A 16987-nucleotide genomic window follows, 5' to 3' on the forward strand; every position below is an offset into this window, starting at 1 on the left:
TTAAGAAATGGGTCAAAGACCTTAACAGACATCTCACCAAAGGAGATATACTGATGGCAAATAAGCATATGAAAGGATGTCTAACATCTTATATCATCAGGGAAATGCAAATTAAAACAACTCAATGCCCAACTGCACCCCTATTAGAATAGCCCGAGTCCGGAATGCCGACACCACCAGAGGCTGGTGAGGACGGGGAGCAACAGGAACCCTCTCTCACCGCCGGGAATGTGAAACGGCGCAGCGACTTTGGAAGGTAGTTTGGTGGTTTCTTATAAAACTACACACACTCTCACCACACGATCCAGCAATCAGACTCCTTGGTATTTACCCAAAGGAGCTGAAAGCTTGGTCCACGCAAGCGCCCGAATACAGATGTTTACAGCAGTTCTGGTCACAACTGGCAAAACTGGGAAGCAACGATGATATCCCTCAGGAGGTGAACGGATAAACGAACTGTGGCTCATCCGGACACGGAATATTATTCACGCTAAAAATGAGCGATGAAGCCATGCAAACACATGGAGGAAACTTAAGTGCATGTTGCTTGGTTAAAGAAGCCAGTTTTAAAAAGCTATGATTCCAACTATACACAGACATTCTGGAAAAAGCACAACGATACAAACAGAGGATGAGTGGCCAAGTGTTCCTGGGCGGGAGAGATGAACAGGGGCGTGGAGAGGATTTCTACGTCAGTGAGCTGTTCCGCAGGACACCGTCATGATGGGTACGTGTCATGCAGTTGTCTAAACCCAAATAAAGGACAGTACCAACACTGACCTTAACGTAAACTATGGCCTTGGGCGATTAGGATGTGCCCAACTGTAGCTAATGTACCACGCTGATGGGGGATGCTGATAGTGGCAGAGGCTGTGTGTGTGTGTGTGGGGGCGGTGGGGAGAATAAGGGAAATCTCTGCGCCTCCTGCTTACTTTTGCTGTACACCTAACACTCCCATAAGTAAATGCTAAATTGAGAAATGGAATAGACCCTTCAGAGGTGCAGAAGAGAGGCCCACTAAGCGGGCTCGAGCGTCAGGGAAGGCTTCATAAAAGAAGGGAACTGAGATAGGGATGCAGGTGGGGTGGGCACAGGCCTGCACTGCTTCCTGGGGCCAAACAGGCATAAAGGAAAGGCAGGTCAAGTGGCTGTAGAGGTAACAGACTATGATTACTCAGGGTCTGGCTGAGGATTTTATTTTTTTAAAATATATTTTTACTAATATCAGAAAAAAAAAGAGGGAGAGAGAGAGATAGAAACATCAATGATGAGGGAGAATCATCGATTGGTTGCCTCCTGCATGCCCTTCCCCCCCCCCCCCCCCCCCCCCCCGGGACCAGGAATTGAACCATGACATCCTAGTTCACAGGTTGACACTCAAATGCTGAGCCACACTGGCCAGGCTTGCTGGGGCTTTTAGATTGACTGTGGAAGGATGAGAAGCCAGTTAGGAATTTTAGACCGAGACTGAGATGGTCTAATTTTCCTAGAGTGTGAGGAAAATTAATATTCTGTTAATCACAGATCATCCTATAGAAAGCGAAATGAGACATTTGAATAACTGGAAGACAGGACCTGCATTTCCAGCCACCCTCCCACTCTGTAGCGGGGAAGACTTGCATTCCCACTAGAACAAGTATTAGAAGAAAATTCAACTGTAGAGGGAAAAACAGGTTTATGAGAACTAAGCAGGTTTGATTTATTAAAAGATATTCATGTGATAGATACTTGAATGACTTTCTAAAAATGAAAATAACACATCTTGATTTTGAAAAAGCTGCCCAGCTAATTTCATTGTCCTTGCAAATCTAATGAATATCAAGTTAAAGGGACAGAAATCACAGTCAATAAGAGCTTGTAACATAGCCAGAAAGGAGGGTCCACTAATTCGCAACAGGCAAAGGGAGTGGTTCTCTCCCCAGGCCCCGTGCCCAGCGAGAGCCTGGCTCAGTAGCGTGTGTCTGCTAAATGGATTAATATAAAGGAGACTGCTACCAATCAAAGTTCCTTTTGATCCCAGGATATCTCTGGGTGTTAATAGCATTTACATTTATATGGAATTAAGTTACTTCCATCCAATTAGGACAAGAGCTGAGGAAATGTATTTCATTTGGGATCTGTACACCACTGGAAATCCCTTCTGCAGCCATAAATGTATTCCAAGGGATGCCTGGGAAGTGTATTAACCAGTTAGCATCTAGAACATTCACTTCAGCGGGCATCAGGAAAAAAACAATTTTTGTTAGAGTTTGTAAGTGTGACGCCACACGCATCACTTGACTGCAGTTTGCTATTAAAAACCTTTCCTTTCCTTTTCTTATTTACCGAACTCTCTTAGAATTAGGCTTGGGAAAGGTATATCACATATTTATTAAAACATCTTTTTTAAAAGGTCCTTTAAAAAGGTCCTATTGGAAGTGCTTCAACCCTTTTTTCCTTTTGGGGCACACAACAGCTACACAAGTGCTCTGGACAGTCTGGGTTTTCCTGGCACTGTAAGCCTGGTTTAAAATTTTCTTCAGATACTTTGAACTCTGCCACACTACTCCCACCTTTTTGACAGAAAGAAGTTGGGGCTCAGACATTTTTCTTCTAGTTAGAGGCCGAAGCCAAGACTTTGCCACCACTTTCCAACAGATATTTACATTACGATTCATTAACAGTAGCAAAATTACAGTTATGAAGTAGTAACGAAAATAACTTTATGGCTGGGGGTCACCACAACATGAGGAACTGTATTAAAGGGTCACGGCATTAGGAAGGTTGAGAACCACTGGTTTAGACGGTGCTCGCCCTGTTGCTGGCTGCTACCCCAGGCCCAGCCCCTCCTCCGCTCTGCAGAGATGGAGACTGGCCCATGCCGTCCCTCTGGGAGGTCCTGACCGCGGAGCCCACTCGCCTGCACAAGCTGGCGCTCTTGCTTTGTCGCAGGTCACTCCCTCTATGCAGGTGCCTTCTGGCCTCCTTCCAGACTCTGGGGCTTACCCACTCTGTCCTTCCAGCAGCCTTTGTAAGTCCTGCTTTTCCCCACCAGATATTCCTCCCGACCTCCCGCTTCACCTCATTAGCTCCGTCCTGCCCTTGGGGACTTCAGTGACCGCCCTGGCCAGGGGAGGTGCCGGGAGCAGCCCTGGACCCCGGGGATGCTGAGGCTCTGTACCTGGCGGTGAGCATATCTGACTGACGTCCTTCTACACACACTACACATCGAGAAGCAAGAACCTCTTCTGATGTTGCTCCTTGTGTATCCAATGTCTGGAACGTGTCAGGTACTCAACAACTACTTGTTGACAGGTGTGATATGTAAGAAAATAGAAATACCGTTTCCAATAAGATCGGCTACCCACCTTGAACGCTGCAAATGCAGTTGGCCTGAGTGACGGAGTCCAGGCCATCGAGCCTCACAGGGCCCGGCAGCTCACAGGAGTGGGTGCCCGAGGCCACATCCAAAGTGGGCTTTGGGAGCAAGAGGACAGTTCGTTCACCACAAACAATCCGACCTGTCAAGAGAGACATTTCAGACTGAACCGCTGAGGAGAAAAGGGAGTCCTGCCAGGAACGGCAGTGTCCTTTGCTAGATTCCTATGAGCCGGGTGGCCACGGGGCACAACTGTGGGTCCATTCATTGTGCCCGGTGACACACACTGTGCAGAAAGGAAGCCCAAAGCCGCCAATGTGCTCAGCTGAAAACGCACACAAATACTACATTCATTTTCAATGCAAAAGGTGAATCTTATGGTATGAAAATTATACCTCAAGAAAATAAAGAAAATACATATACAATTGAGGCAGGCTCCTACTTTGATTCCTCGACTAAGTGTACATGTTCACAATTTGTGGCTTTTCATTTGTTTTAAAAAATGTCTCAGGCAATGGCTTAAAGTGGCTCTTGCACCTGTAAAGCTTGCCACCAACAGACAGTCCCAGAGTGACCACTGGCACCTGGGACAGGGTTTGTCCGTAGTGCAAGGGGCTCTGGTTCTGTCCAGGCAGCCGTGGCATGGCCAGTGAGCGCCTGGGCGGCACCAGCGGCCTCTGCACGCCACACGCCTTGTCTGCGGAGGGCTCAGTGGTGCCCAGCAGTTCCAGAGCAGGACCCGGAAGCCCCAAAGCCAAGGTCTGGACTCTGTACGTCACCACTGGCTCACGGCTGTGAGAAAGAAGCATACCCTGGTCTCGGAGAGCGTCTCTGAAGAAGAAGCTGTGGGGGGCAGCCTTGGCGAGTTCTTCCAGGACTTCCTGGCCCAGCACACACGAGGGGGTCACGCAGACCGGCAGCGTTTTGGGGAAGCCAGAGTGATTTTCATCCTGCACTTGCAGGGTGACGTCAGTCACCATCAGCCAAATCTCCCTTTGCTCCAGAAGAAGCAAACTGCTCAGCTACGAGACACAGTCAAGACTATGAACTTGATAGCTACTCTGACATCAAAATAACTTTTAAAGCAATGTTAGGTGACTGTTCTTTAATGAACATCATTTATATTAACATTATTACATGTTTACCTTAACATCACTTTAACACATATTTAAAAACATACAAGACGTGTCATGTCCTGGTCACTAGCCCCATTGACATGGCTGTGCCCCGTGAGCCCCAACCTCACACCTGTAACGGGCTCCTTCGCTCTGGTCCCATCCGCCCTTTCCTGGCACTGCTCTCCGTGTCCTCTGACCTGCTCAGGAAGAGCTCGTGTGCTTTGCCTCCTGATCCCATGTCTGTGTCCCTATGGTGCTAATTACCACACTGTCTTACATTAAGTACATACACGTTCTCCTGTCCTGCTACATGTACGTTTTCTAAGGGCTAGGAAATGTCACGGAACTGAATGATTATAACCCCCGCCACCAAAGTAATATGTTGAAGTCCTAACTCCTAAGGTAATGGTCGTGGAAGGCGATGCCTTTGGGAGGCAGTTAGGTCACATTGTGGAGATACAGGAGACATCCTTTCGTGAACCGAGAGGAGAGCCCTCACCCAGAACCCAGCCACGCGGGCACCGTGACCTCAGGCTTCCGTGCTCCAGACGGTGAGGAACACGTTTGCTGTTTAAGCCGCGCACCCCACGGCATTTGCTACAGAAGCCCAAGCTGAGAAAGACAGAACTACATCTTATTTGCTCTCAGGTTTGGTATAAAGCAGGTCTCAAATATTTGTTTTTATTTTCCTTTTTTCTTTCTTCTTTCCTTTCATTATTCTTTTCCCTTTTCCTTTTGTTTTATCTGCAAAAGTTATAACACCTTTTCAAGTTTATGATAATGGCACTCTGCCCTTTCCTCTTGATCAAAGTTTAGGGTTCTCTAGATGCAAATGGGGTCAAGGGTTTGGCGGGGAGGACCCTGGCGCTCTGTGGGGCTGGGCCGGGGGACCTGCTGGCGTGGATGGTGGGATGAGGATGAGGAGTCCACATGGCTGGTTGACAGGACCGGGCAGCTCACATGGTTGGGAGGCTGATTATTTACAGGAAATTAGAGAAAGTTAAATTGAACAAAATGAGAGCCAGGTTTCTCACTGCTGAATAAATATGAAATAGGAAACCCTAGAGTCAATTCTGAGGTAAAGTTCTAGAGTTGGAGGCACTGGTGTAAAATCAGGATAGAGAGATGAATAGGCAGAAGGAAATAGATTTGGACTTATATGTATGTGTGCATGAGTTTACTCATATATATTTCCTTGCTCTGTCCATTGAGAGAGCCAATGACGGCCCGGCAGCAATGAGCCCACCTAGTGTTGTGGCTTCTAAAAGCCGTTCTCAAAAAAACAAAACAAAACAAACAAACAAAAGCCATTCTCCTTTAAAAATCAACCACGGCTGACTTCATAGCAGAGAAAATCAGTCTGAAACACCTTATTGTGTCAGAAAATGAGGAAGTACTCAAAGAATGATGCAAGCATCACAGGAGCCAGCTTGACTCTGGGAAAATCTGGACATTAAAATGAACTATAGTAACAGATTATGAAACTGAATCCACTGGTCCATACTGACATACGTAAGTAAATACGTGAATCAGGGAAATGAAAAGATTTATATCCACATGCCAATACATTAATGTAGAAGGAATGCTGGAATTAGAAAATTACCATTTGGCCACTATCAGAGTAATAATCCAGGCATGAATCATAGGAATGTTAAAATGAGTGGATAAAAGTTTAATAAGAAGTAGGATATTTACATAGTCTCAATGTGTCATCCTACAAAATATTTGTTAGAGAGTTACTAAATAATTACTATGAAATATTTATTAGTTAACTTTATAGTGGAGAAACCTGGAAAATAACATCTTAATCAATTGATAGAATATCACAGCACTGGCACAAGTCTACTGTGTGCCTCCTGACATGAACACAATGTTTTTATGTTGTATTCCAGTCAAAAATGCATAATCTGAATCTATTCATGAGATAACAAAAGGAAAATAGAAATGGAGGGACATTCAATTAGGTAACTGGCCTCTATTCTTCAAATTTATCAAGGTCAAGAGTCATGACAACTAAGTGCATGGAGTTAGCTTTTTAGGAACAACTGGCCAAAGTCACATTTTAAAAAAATGGTATATATGTCAGGAAGGGCAAACATTTTTTGTTGTTGTTAATCCTCAACTTGAGGACATTTTTCCCATTGAATTTTTTTTTTTTTTTAGAGAGAATGAAAGGGAAGAAGGGAGAAGGGGATTGGGAGAGAGAGAAACATTGATGTGAGAGAGACGTAATTAGCTGCCTTCCTCATTACAATAACTGGACGGGAAATCGAACCTACTACCCAGATACATGTTATTGACCAGGAATTGAACCCGCGATCCTTCACTGCACAGGCAGATGCTCTACCCACTTAGCATACGGACCAGGGCCAAAGGTTTTTTTCTATGAGATTATTTACCATGGCTGGGTAGCTCAGTTGGTTATAGCATTGTCCCGATATGCCAAGGTTGTGAGTTTGATCCCTGGCCAGGGCACATACAAGAATCAACCAATGAATGCATAAATAGGTGGAACAACAAGTTGATGTCTCTCTTTCATCAACAAATAAAAATTAAAAAAAAAGATTATCTGAAGCTAAGAGTTTTAGATACTCTCTGTAAATAGTTTGGATTTGGCTTATTGTCTTTTTTTCAGTCTCTTGATGGAACCAAAATGGTCTAATTTCCTTTGAAATTAACTATCAAATCATCTTTACCATTGGGTTTTGAACAAAGTCAGTAACAATAATATCCTCTGAAAAAGAAAAAAAAAACTATCCCAATTAATTCATCACAGTACTATCAATCTTACTGCTAAAATTTTATTAAAAACAGATCTCTTCTACACAAAAATACTCTATTATTTTTTGACAAAGTTGCAGAAGTCAATGGAGGAAGAATATCCTATCAACAAGTAACACTGAAATGAGTGGACATCCATTGGCAAAAAAATGAAACTTGACCTAAACCACACACCTTATACAAAAAGGGAAGACTTTAAGGGAGAGAGAAATAGCAATACAGTCATAGTAGGGGACTTTGACACCTCACTGGCACCACTGTACAGATCTTCCAGACTAAAAAAGCAACAAGGAAACAGCGACCCTAAACAGCACACTAGATCAGATGGATTTAACTGATATTTACAGAACATTTCATCCCTAAGTGGCAGAATATACATTCTTGTCAAGTGCACATGGATCATTCTCAAAGATAGGCCACATGTTAGAACACAAAATAAGTGTAAACAAATTCAAGAAGATTGAAATCATATCAAGCATATTCTTGAATCACATGAACTAGAAATCAGCTACAGTAAAAAACCCTCAACATATTCAAACACCTGCAGACTGAATAGCATGTTATTAAACAATGAATGGATTACCAATGAGATCAAGGAAGAAAGAAAAAACTTCCTGGAAACAAACAAAAATGAACACACAACAACGCCAAATTTCTGGGACACAGCAAAAGCAGTCTTGAGAGGGAAGTTCATAGCATTATAGGCCCACCTCAAGAAATTGGAAAAAGCTCAAAGAAACAATTTACCCTACAACTAATTCTAAAAGAATTAGAATGAGAACAACAAGAAAAGCCCAGAGTAAGTATAAGGAAGGAAATAAAATAAAGATCAGAGTGGAAATAAATTACATAGATACTAAAAAAACAATAAAAAAAAATCAATGAAACCAAGAGCTGGTTTTTGGAAAAGGTAAACAAGATTGATGAACCATTAGCCAGACTTACCAAGAAACAAAGAGAGAGGACCCAAATTAATAAAATCAGAAATGAAAGAGGCAAAGTAACTACTGACATCACAGAAATACAAAGGATTGTAAGAAAATACTTTGAGCAACTATATGCCAACAAGCTAGACAACCTGGGGGAAATGGACAAATTCCTAGAAATAGATGATGTTCCCAAACTCAATCGGGGAATCAGAAAATATAAATAGGCTGATAACAACTAATGAAATTGAAGCAGCAATAAAAAAACCTCCCAGCAAACAGAACTCCTGGACAGGATGGCTCCACAGGCAAGTTTTACCAACATTCAAAGAATTAATACCTATGATCTTCAAACTATTCCAAAAACTTCAAGAGGAAGGAACACTTCCAAGCTCTTTTTACGAGGCCAACATTATCCTAATTCCAAAACCAGATAAAGACACTACAAAGAAAGAAAATTATAGGCCAATATTACTGATGAATATAGACACTAAAATCCTCAACAAAATATTAACAAATCAGATCCAGCAATACATTAAAAAAAAAAAAATCACACACCATGCCCATGTGGGATTTATTCCAGGGATGCAATATTCGCAATATCGGTTCAATATTTGCAAATCAATAAATGTGATACATCAAATAAACAAAATAAAGTATAAAAATCATATGATCATATAAATAGATCTAAAAAAAGCATTTGACAAAACCCAGCACCCATTTATGGTAAAAATGCTCAGCAAAGTGGGAATAGAGGGATCACACCTCAACATAATAAAGGCCATATATGAAAAACCTACAGCCAACATCATACTCAATGGGGAAAAACTAAAAGCGTTTTCCTTAAGATCAGGAACGAGACAGTGATGTCCGCTCTTATTCAGCATAGTTCTGAAGTCCTAACCACAGTGACCAGACAAGAAGAAATAAAAGGCATCCAATTTATTTTCTTTATTATTATTTTTAAAAACCTTTATTGTTGAGAGTACTGCAGATGTCCCTCTCTTTCCCCCACTGTCTCTGTCAACCTGGTTCCCACCCTGCCCTAGGCCTTCACCACCCTATTGTCTGTGTCCATAGGAAATGCATATATGCATAGAAGATCTTTGGTTAATCTCTTCCTGCAGCCACCTCACCCCTTCTCTCTGAGACTCATCAGTCTGTTTCATGATAAAGGGTTAATTTCCAAAATATAAAAAGAACTCACAGAACTCAACACCAGGAAGACAAACAATCCAATTGAGAAATGGGCAAAGGACCTGAATAGATACTTATCCAAAGAGGACATACATACAGATGACCAAGAGATAAAAGAAAAATGCTCAAGGTCATTAATCATTAGAAAGATGCAAATAAAAACTACAATCAGGTATCCTCCTACACCTGCCAGAATGGCTACGATCAATAAATCAATTAACAACAAGTGCTGGTGAAGTTGTGGAGAAAAGGAAACCCTAGTGCACTGCTGGTGGGAACGCAGACTGGTGCAGCCATTGTGGAAAACAGTATGGAGACTCTTCAAAAAACTAAAAATGGAACTGTCATTTGATCCAGCGATCCCACTTCTGGTGATATATCCTAAGAATCCTGAAACACCAATCAAAAAGAATATATGCACCCCTATGTTCATAGCAGTGTTAATTACAATAGTCAAGATCTGGAAACAGCCCAAGTGCCCATCAGTAGATGAGTGAATAAAAAAGCTGTGGTACATGCCGAAACCGGTTTGGCTCAGTGGATAGAGCGTCGGCCTGCGGACTGAAAGGTCCCAGGTTTGATTCTGGTCAAGGGCATGTACGTTGGTTGCGGGCACATCCCCAGTAGGGGGTGCGCAGGAGGCAGCTGATCGATGTTTCTAGCTCTCTGTCCCTCTCCCTTCCTCTCTGTAAAAAATCAATAATAATAATAAAAAAAAAAAGCTGTGGTACATTTACACAATGGTATACTATATGGCTGTAAAAAAGAAGTCTCTCTTACCCTTTGAGACAGCATGGAGGATGTGGAGATTATTATTACGATGAGCAAAATAAGCCAATCAGAGAAAGACAAATATCCCATGGCCTCATTTATCTGTGGAATCTAATGATCAAAATAAACTGACGATCAAAATAAACTGACGAACAAAATGGAGCCAGAGGCATGGAAACTTGTACCAGACTGACAAATGTCAGAGGGAGGGGTGGGAGGAGGAAGATAATAGAAGGTGATGGGATTAAACAATATATATGCATAGCCCATGGACACAGGTAACAGTGTGGGGAAGGCGTGGGGTGGGGTAGGGATTGAGTGGAGGGGGGCAAAAAGGGAGAAATGGTGGACATCTATAATACCAACAACAATAAAAAATACTAAAAAAGGAGGGGGCAATTTGGACACGGAAGAACCTGTGATGACACGTAGGGTGAAGATAGCATGTGAGCGGAGTGATGCATCAACAAGCCCAGGAAGGCCAAGGATTGCCAGCAAACAGCAGACGCCAGCAGAGAAAAGACAGGAATCTCCCCTAGAGCTGCCAGAGGAAACGCGGCTCTGCCAAGCCTTGATTTCAGACTTCTAGCCTCCCGAAGCATGAGACAATACATTTCTGTTGTATTTTATTATTATTTTTTAATCTTCACCCAAAGGTTTGTTTCTATTGATTTTAAAGAGAGAGGAAGGTCAGGAGAGAGAGAGAGAAACATCGATATGAGAGACAAACACTGATTGAGAAACACTGACTGGTTGCCTCCTGTATGCACCCAGACCAGGGATCGAACCAACAACCCAGGTATGTGCCCTTACTAGGAATCGAACCTACAATTCCTTGGTGCATGGAGGTGATGCTCAAACCAACTGAGCCACCTGGCCAGGGCTTATTGGTTTAAATTTATGGGTTTTAGAGAGCTGAGAAAGGAGAGAGGGAGGGAGGGAAACACTGATTTGTTGTTACACTTATTTATGCATTCATTGATTCTTGTATGTGCCTTGACCAGGGATCGAACCCACAACCTTGGTGTATTGGGATGACACTCTAACCAACTGAGCTACCTGACCAGGGCCATTTCTGTTATATTAAGCCATCTAGTTTTTGGCATTTTGCATATTAGGCCTAGGAAACTAATACCAATATACGTATAGGGGTAGGCAAAAGTGGTTTATAGTTGTGAGTCCAAGAAACACAGAATTTATTCTATATAATCATTTACTAATTATTGTATCATTTATTTGTATTATAACTGTAAACTACTTTTACCCATCCCTGTACACTGCATGCTTCTATGTGTGTAACCATCATAAAATAATAAAATTATAATGATGAGAACAGATTAGCGGTTGCCTGATGTCTGGGGATGGGTAACAGGATGGGTGTGGCTATAATGGGAACATGAGGGAGTCTGTGGTACAGCTGAGTATGTTGATTGTGGTAGAGATTATGCAAGGCTACACATGTGACAAAACGGCATGAAAGTATCCATACATGTACATACACATGCATGATGGTTGAGATCTGAACCAGTTTGGTGGATTATGCCAGTGTCAGTTTCTTGGTTTTGATACCATACTGTGGTTACTGCAGGTATGGGATGATGGCATGAGGGTGCATGCAATCTACTGTGAATCTATAATTACTGTGAATCTGAACATTTTGAATATTCAAAACAAAAGTTAAATACAAAAAAACACCTTTCCCTTTCCTAGTTAATCATTAGTACAGTGTCACTACAACCGAGTCTCCTGACAGCTCAGGTCTCGCAGTGACTCACTGCAATGCCACTGCGCATGTGTCGGCTTAGCCACATAGTGGGCCCAGGACTTAGCGTTTCAATTCCTCTCCACGGAAGTTGGTTTTGGTGATTCACTTTCCCACAAAAGCGAAGACAGAGGCATAAAGAAGGCCAGTGAACTGAGGAAGTTCAGTGCTCGGTTGGGTTCTGGGGCCTTGACTGTTTCCAACGGACCATCGATCCCTCGGTTCACACCCACTGCAAGGCATGCTTGCAGGCAGGCTGTACTTGAGCCGACGGGAGCCTATTTCTTGGCAGAAAACTCAGAACAGGAGGGACCGGATGGCCTGCAGTGTGTCTCCCTCTCTGCTCTAGGGATCCCAGAAGGGTGGGTGGGTGAGATCCGGTGATGGTGTGAGCATCTGACACCTGCTTTCTTCACCTTCCACTTCTGGTCTCAGCTGCAAAGCTGTGGGCAGACCAGGCTCTGTGGGCAGGAGCACATGGTGCAGCAGCCAGGAGACTGACGTTCCTGCCCCAGGACAGCATTCTGCCTGCAGCAACACAGCAGCTGTGCAGCGAGCCCCTGCCCGAGGCCACATCCCCACCACCTGGACGCACTTTAGAATGACAGGAATGTGCCAGGTGCCAGGTGAGCGTGCTGCAGAGGATGGGCAGAGGAGTGCACAGTCAGGTTCGGATGCCTCAGACCCAGAAAGTCAGAGACATCAGGTGAGCAGACCGTGTCCTCCCTGGAGGCCTGGGCCTGCTCGCTGAGCCAGACGCAGGACGGCTCACAAGGAGCACTGCTGAGTGACTGATGCCAGCCTCCCTCTTATTCCTCAGGGGGCGCTGGTCAGCTGTCACATGACTGAAGGGTGAACAGAGAAAGAAAAGCAATGGGATGCCCTCTACCTCTCAGGGGCCTGAGATGTGCACGTTCCTCTTAGTCAAGGCCCAGCAGAGGTTTCTTGTGAAATGTACATCATGGGTTGAACGCGCCAAAAGCATCTCTTTATCTACTCTTAGCTGACTTGCGAAGCGGACAACGAGCCCCTCTAGGCCGCCCCTCCCGAGAACTGCCCACGGCTGAGCGCCCGCAGGGCTCCCTCAACTGTCCACGCTCGCAGACCACTGAAGAGTTAGTTCCAAGAAGTGGCTGAGCTCAATCCTGAGATTCCTGCTTTCACCCCAAGACTGAAGTTTCAGCTTCTCCTTCTTTTCTACCTGCCATGGGTCAGAAAGGAACTACGGCTACTGGGCGAGAATCTTCCCTGGCAGGGTTAGGCCTGAGTTGTTCTATTCCTCAGTATTTAACACAGTGGCCGGCAGTCCACACCTACTCAAGGAGTGTCGTATGACTCAGCACCACGCATGCGTAACTCAATTTCAAAAATGCTTTTCTATTTTGATGCTCCATTAATTTCTAAGGGGGATGAATGATCCTTTAATAAAGTATAAAACACCTTATGCGTTATAACACGTTATGAGGGGAAAAAGAGAGAGAGATTACCAATGGTCTTTGATAAATCACTCTGGCATAGAAACTGCAACGGGTACCAAGATCATCAGTCTGAAAAGGCATTGAAAAAGATTTGTAACATCACACAAAGCACACAAATTTCAGAAAAAAAAGTAACTGAAGGCTTTGTTAGAATAAAGACATTACCTGGAGAATTTCTCGTAAGGAGCAAGGAACTGGAGGCTGGTAAAGCTTAGAAACAGGGTCTTCAATGATATCAATCTGTCCCAGTTGGGGATGAGCAGCGAGGACATAACAGAAGCTGGGAGGCAGGTGAGTGTTTACCTGTTTGAAACAGGGACAGAAGTAGAACGTGAATGCATTGTTAAAAGACTCAAATACAAAATGTAGTCTTTATACATTTTTATTCACAGATGAACACTGTCTCTGAAAGGCTGATAAGAATACCTATATAATAAATAGATTATGTTGTTTATCTCTGGGACCAAGTATAAAATCTTGTACTTTTGAATTTATTACTGATTCAGATTTCATTTTAGAAATGTATTCTTCAAAGTATATTTAAAACACAATTTAGAACATTTTCTCTAATAATCTAGAAATGAGCATTTTTAAAACTGAATTTATTGGGGTGACATTGGCAGACAAAATTATATAGGTTTCAGGTATACAATTCTGTAATACATCATGTGTATATTGTAATGTGTGTTCACCACCCTAAGTGAAGTTTCCTTTCATCACCATCTATCCCCCCAAAACCCTCTTGTACCTCCCCTACCCTCCTTCCCTCTGGCAATTACCATATTGTTGTCCGTGTCTATGACTTTTTGTTTTCTTAATCCCTTCACCCTTTGCACCCAGCCCTGCAACCCCCCTCCCCTCTCACAGCTGTCAGTCTGTTCTCTGAGTCTGTTTCTTCTTTGTTTGTTAGTTTACTTTGTTCATTAGATTCCACACATGAGTGAAATCATACAGTATTGCCTTCTCTGACTGGCTTATTTCACTCAGCAAAAGGCTATCCGAGTCCATCCATGCTGTCGCAAAGGGTAAGATTTCCTTCCTTTTTATAGCTGAGTAGTAGTCCATTGTGTAAATGCATCACAGCTTTTTAAAAAAAAATTGGAAGTGGGAATTTTTGACAGCAATTTTGCTGGTCTAGCACAGTACAGAGTCATATTCTTAGCACTTTGCTAAGAAGTCAGCTACTACACAAACAAGACCACCCCAGTTTTCAGCGTTGGGAACTGTAGCCCAAAGCAGTGCTGGCCAGCCTGGTGGAGGACGCTCAGGGTAGACAAGAGGGGACACATTTTAATCAGTCAATTTTTCTACCTGTGAGCAACTACCATAAATAATATGAGGAGGCAGCAAAATGGAAATTCCTGGCTAACTTGTTAGCTGTACGAATACCATGGATTTTATTTATTAGGTTTAATGAGTTTCTGCTCTAATTGGTAACCGAGTGTTGGTTCTGCTAGTGACTGGAAGGCGGGGGGTGCTCTGTGTCTTGTTTAGTATGAGGCTAAGACCCTAACTATTGACCCTAATGGGATGACCCTAACAACTGTGGTTTAAAGACACCACCATAAATTAACCTCAAGAAGAACATACTGAAGCACGGGAGGAAAGCAAGCAGAGCTTGGGCTTTGCAACGATGTGAGTGGGTCTGACTCTGTCCTGGCTCATGCTCACTGGCCTGGGCTTCTCGGGATTGTGGACTGCAGAGGCAGCACTTGGCGCAGCACCTGGCCCAGAGCAGGTGGCGACCGGGGGAGGGGGGGAGGGGAGGGCTTCCTCAAATGCTGAGCTTACCTCTTCACAGGCCTGGCCATGGCCAGGTGCTTTGAGAGGCACCACTGGAGGCCACAGAGTGTCAATCAAACTGAAAAGCCCTGCTGCCCTGGAAAAAGAAGAGATCAGTCAAAGGTGTTCATCACTAAGCATCACTTCCCAAGCACCTGGTCAGGGAGCTGGTCATACATAGATCTGCTTAGCAGACACGGCCCTCATGCCAAGGGCCCACCATTCACAAGTGGCAATTCAGATGGAAAAGACTGGCACACAGAGACAAACAGACCTTCAACCTGACTGCACCAGAATAGGACAGAGACTGTTCAGTAAATGGTAATACATCTTCCTTTCCGTTTGGATGCCTTTTATTTCTTCTTGTCCGATCGCTGTGGCTGGGACTTCAGTACTATGCTGAACAGAGTGGTAGAAGAGGGCATCCCTGTTTTGTTCCTGTTCTTAGGACAAATGGTTTTAGTTTTTGCTGATTGAGTACGATGTTGGCTGTAGGTTTGTCATATATGGCCTTTATTATGTTGAGGTATGATCCCTCTATTCCCAGTTTGCTGAGGGTTTTTATCAGAAAAGGGTGTTGGATTTTGTCCAATGCTTTTTCTGCATCAATTGATATGATCATGTGATTTTTGTCTTGCAATAGGTTTAGGTGATGTATCACATTTATTGGTTTGCGAATATTGGACCAGCCTTGCATCCCTGGGATAAAACCCAGTTGGTCATGGTGAATGATCTTTTTAATGTATTGCTGGACCCAATTTGCTAAAATTTTGTTGAGGATTTAGTGTCTATGTTCATTGGCCTGTAGTTCTCCTTCTTTGTCGTAGCATTATCTGGTTTTGGAGTTAAGGTAATGCTGGCCTCATAGAAAGACTTTGGAAGTTTTCCTTCCTCTTGAATTTTTTGGAATAGTTTGAGGAGAGGAAGTGTTAGTTCTTCTTTGAATATTTGTTAAAACTCCCCTGTGAATCCATCTGGACCAAGGCTTTTGTTTGCTGGGAGTTTTTTGATTACTGCTTCAATTTCATCAGTAGTATTTGGCCTATTCAAGTTTTCTGATACTTTCATTCACAGATGACATGATATGTATATAGAAAACTCTAAACACTCCATAAAAAAACTACTAAATTTAATAAAGGATTCAGCAATGTAGCAGGATACAAAATTAGCACCCCAAAATCCATGCATTTTTATACAATAGTGAACTCTCAGAAAGAGAAATTTAAAAAATGATCCCGCTGAAACCAGTTTGGCTCAGTGGATAGAGCGTTGGCCTATGGACTGAAAGGTCCTAGGTTCGATTCCGGTCAAGGGCATGTACCTTGGTTGCGGGCACATCCCCAGTGGAGGGTGTGCAAGAGGCAGCTGATTGATGTTTCTCTATCATTGATGTTTCTAACTCTCTATCCCTCTCTCTTCCTCTCTGTAAAAAATCAATAAAATATATTTTAAAAAAAATGATCCCATACCACTGCAACAAAAAAATTAAGATACTTAGGAATAAACTTAACCAAGGAGGTAAGAGACCTGTACTCTGAAAATTATAGGACGTTGAAAAAAGAGATAGTTCAAGGTATAAACAAATGAAAGAATTTACCATGTTCATGGATTGGTAGAATCAACATCATTAAAATGTCTACATTACCCAAAGCAATTTACAGATTCAATGCAATCACTATTAAAATACTGAGGGCATATTTCACAGATCTAGAACAAACACTCCAAAAATTTATATGGAGCCAAAAAAGACCCCAAGTAGTTGCAGGAATCTTGAGAAAGAAGAACGAAGTTGGAGGAATCACAATACCACATAT

At 43.1% G+C, this 16987-nt stretch overlaps 1 protein-coding gene across 6 annotated transcripts in view; it reads right to left on the reverse strand.

The window, feature by feature from the left end:
* Positions 1-16987, reverse strand: part of SPIDR (scaffold protein involved in DNA repair) — a 324477-nt gene that overhangs the window by 9817 nt on the left and 297673 nt on the right. For all 6 annotated transcript variants that reach the window (XR_013814915.1, XM_079795887.1, XM_079795886.1 and 3 more), the window contains exons 12-16: positions 15183-15270; positions 13557-13694; positions 13401-13460; positions 4170-4380; positions 3348-3500 (exon numbers count right to left, since the gene is read on the reverse strand). Coding sequence is in view for 5 of the 6 variants with exons in the window: in XM_079795887.1 (XP_079652013.1) it covers positions 3348-3500; positions 4170-4380; positions 13401-13460; positions 13557-13694; positions 15183-15270 (650 nt within the window). In the remaining variant the exon portion in view is untranslated. The remainder of the gene's footprint in view (positions 1-3347; positions 3501-4169; positions 4381-13400; positions 13461-13556; positions 13695-15182; positions 15271-16987) is intronic.

This window comes from Cnephaeus nilssonii (genome assembly GCF_951640355.1).
Source record: "Cnephaeus nilssonii genome assembly, chromosome: 18".
NCBI classification, from domain to species: Eukaryota; Metazoa; Chordata; class Mammalia; order Chiroptera; family Vespertilionidae; genus Cnephaeus; species Cnephaeus nilssonii.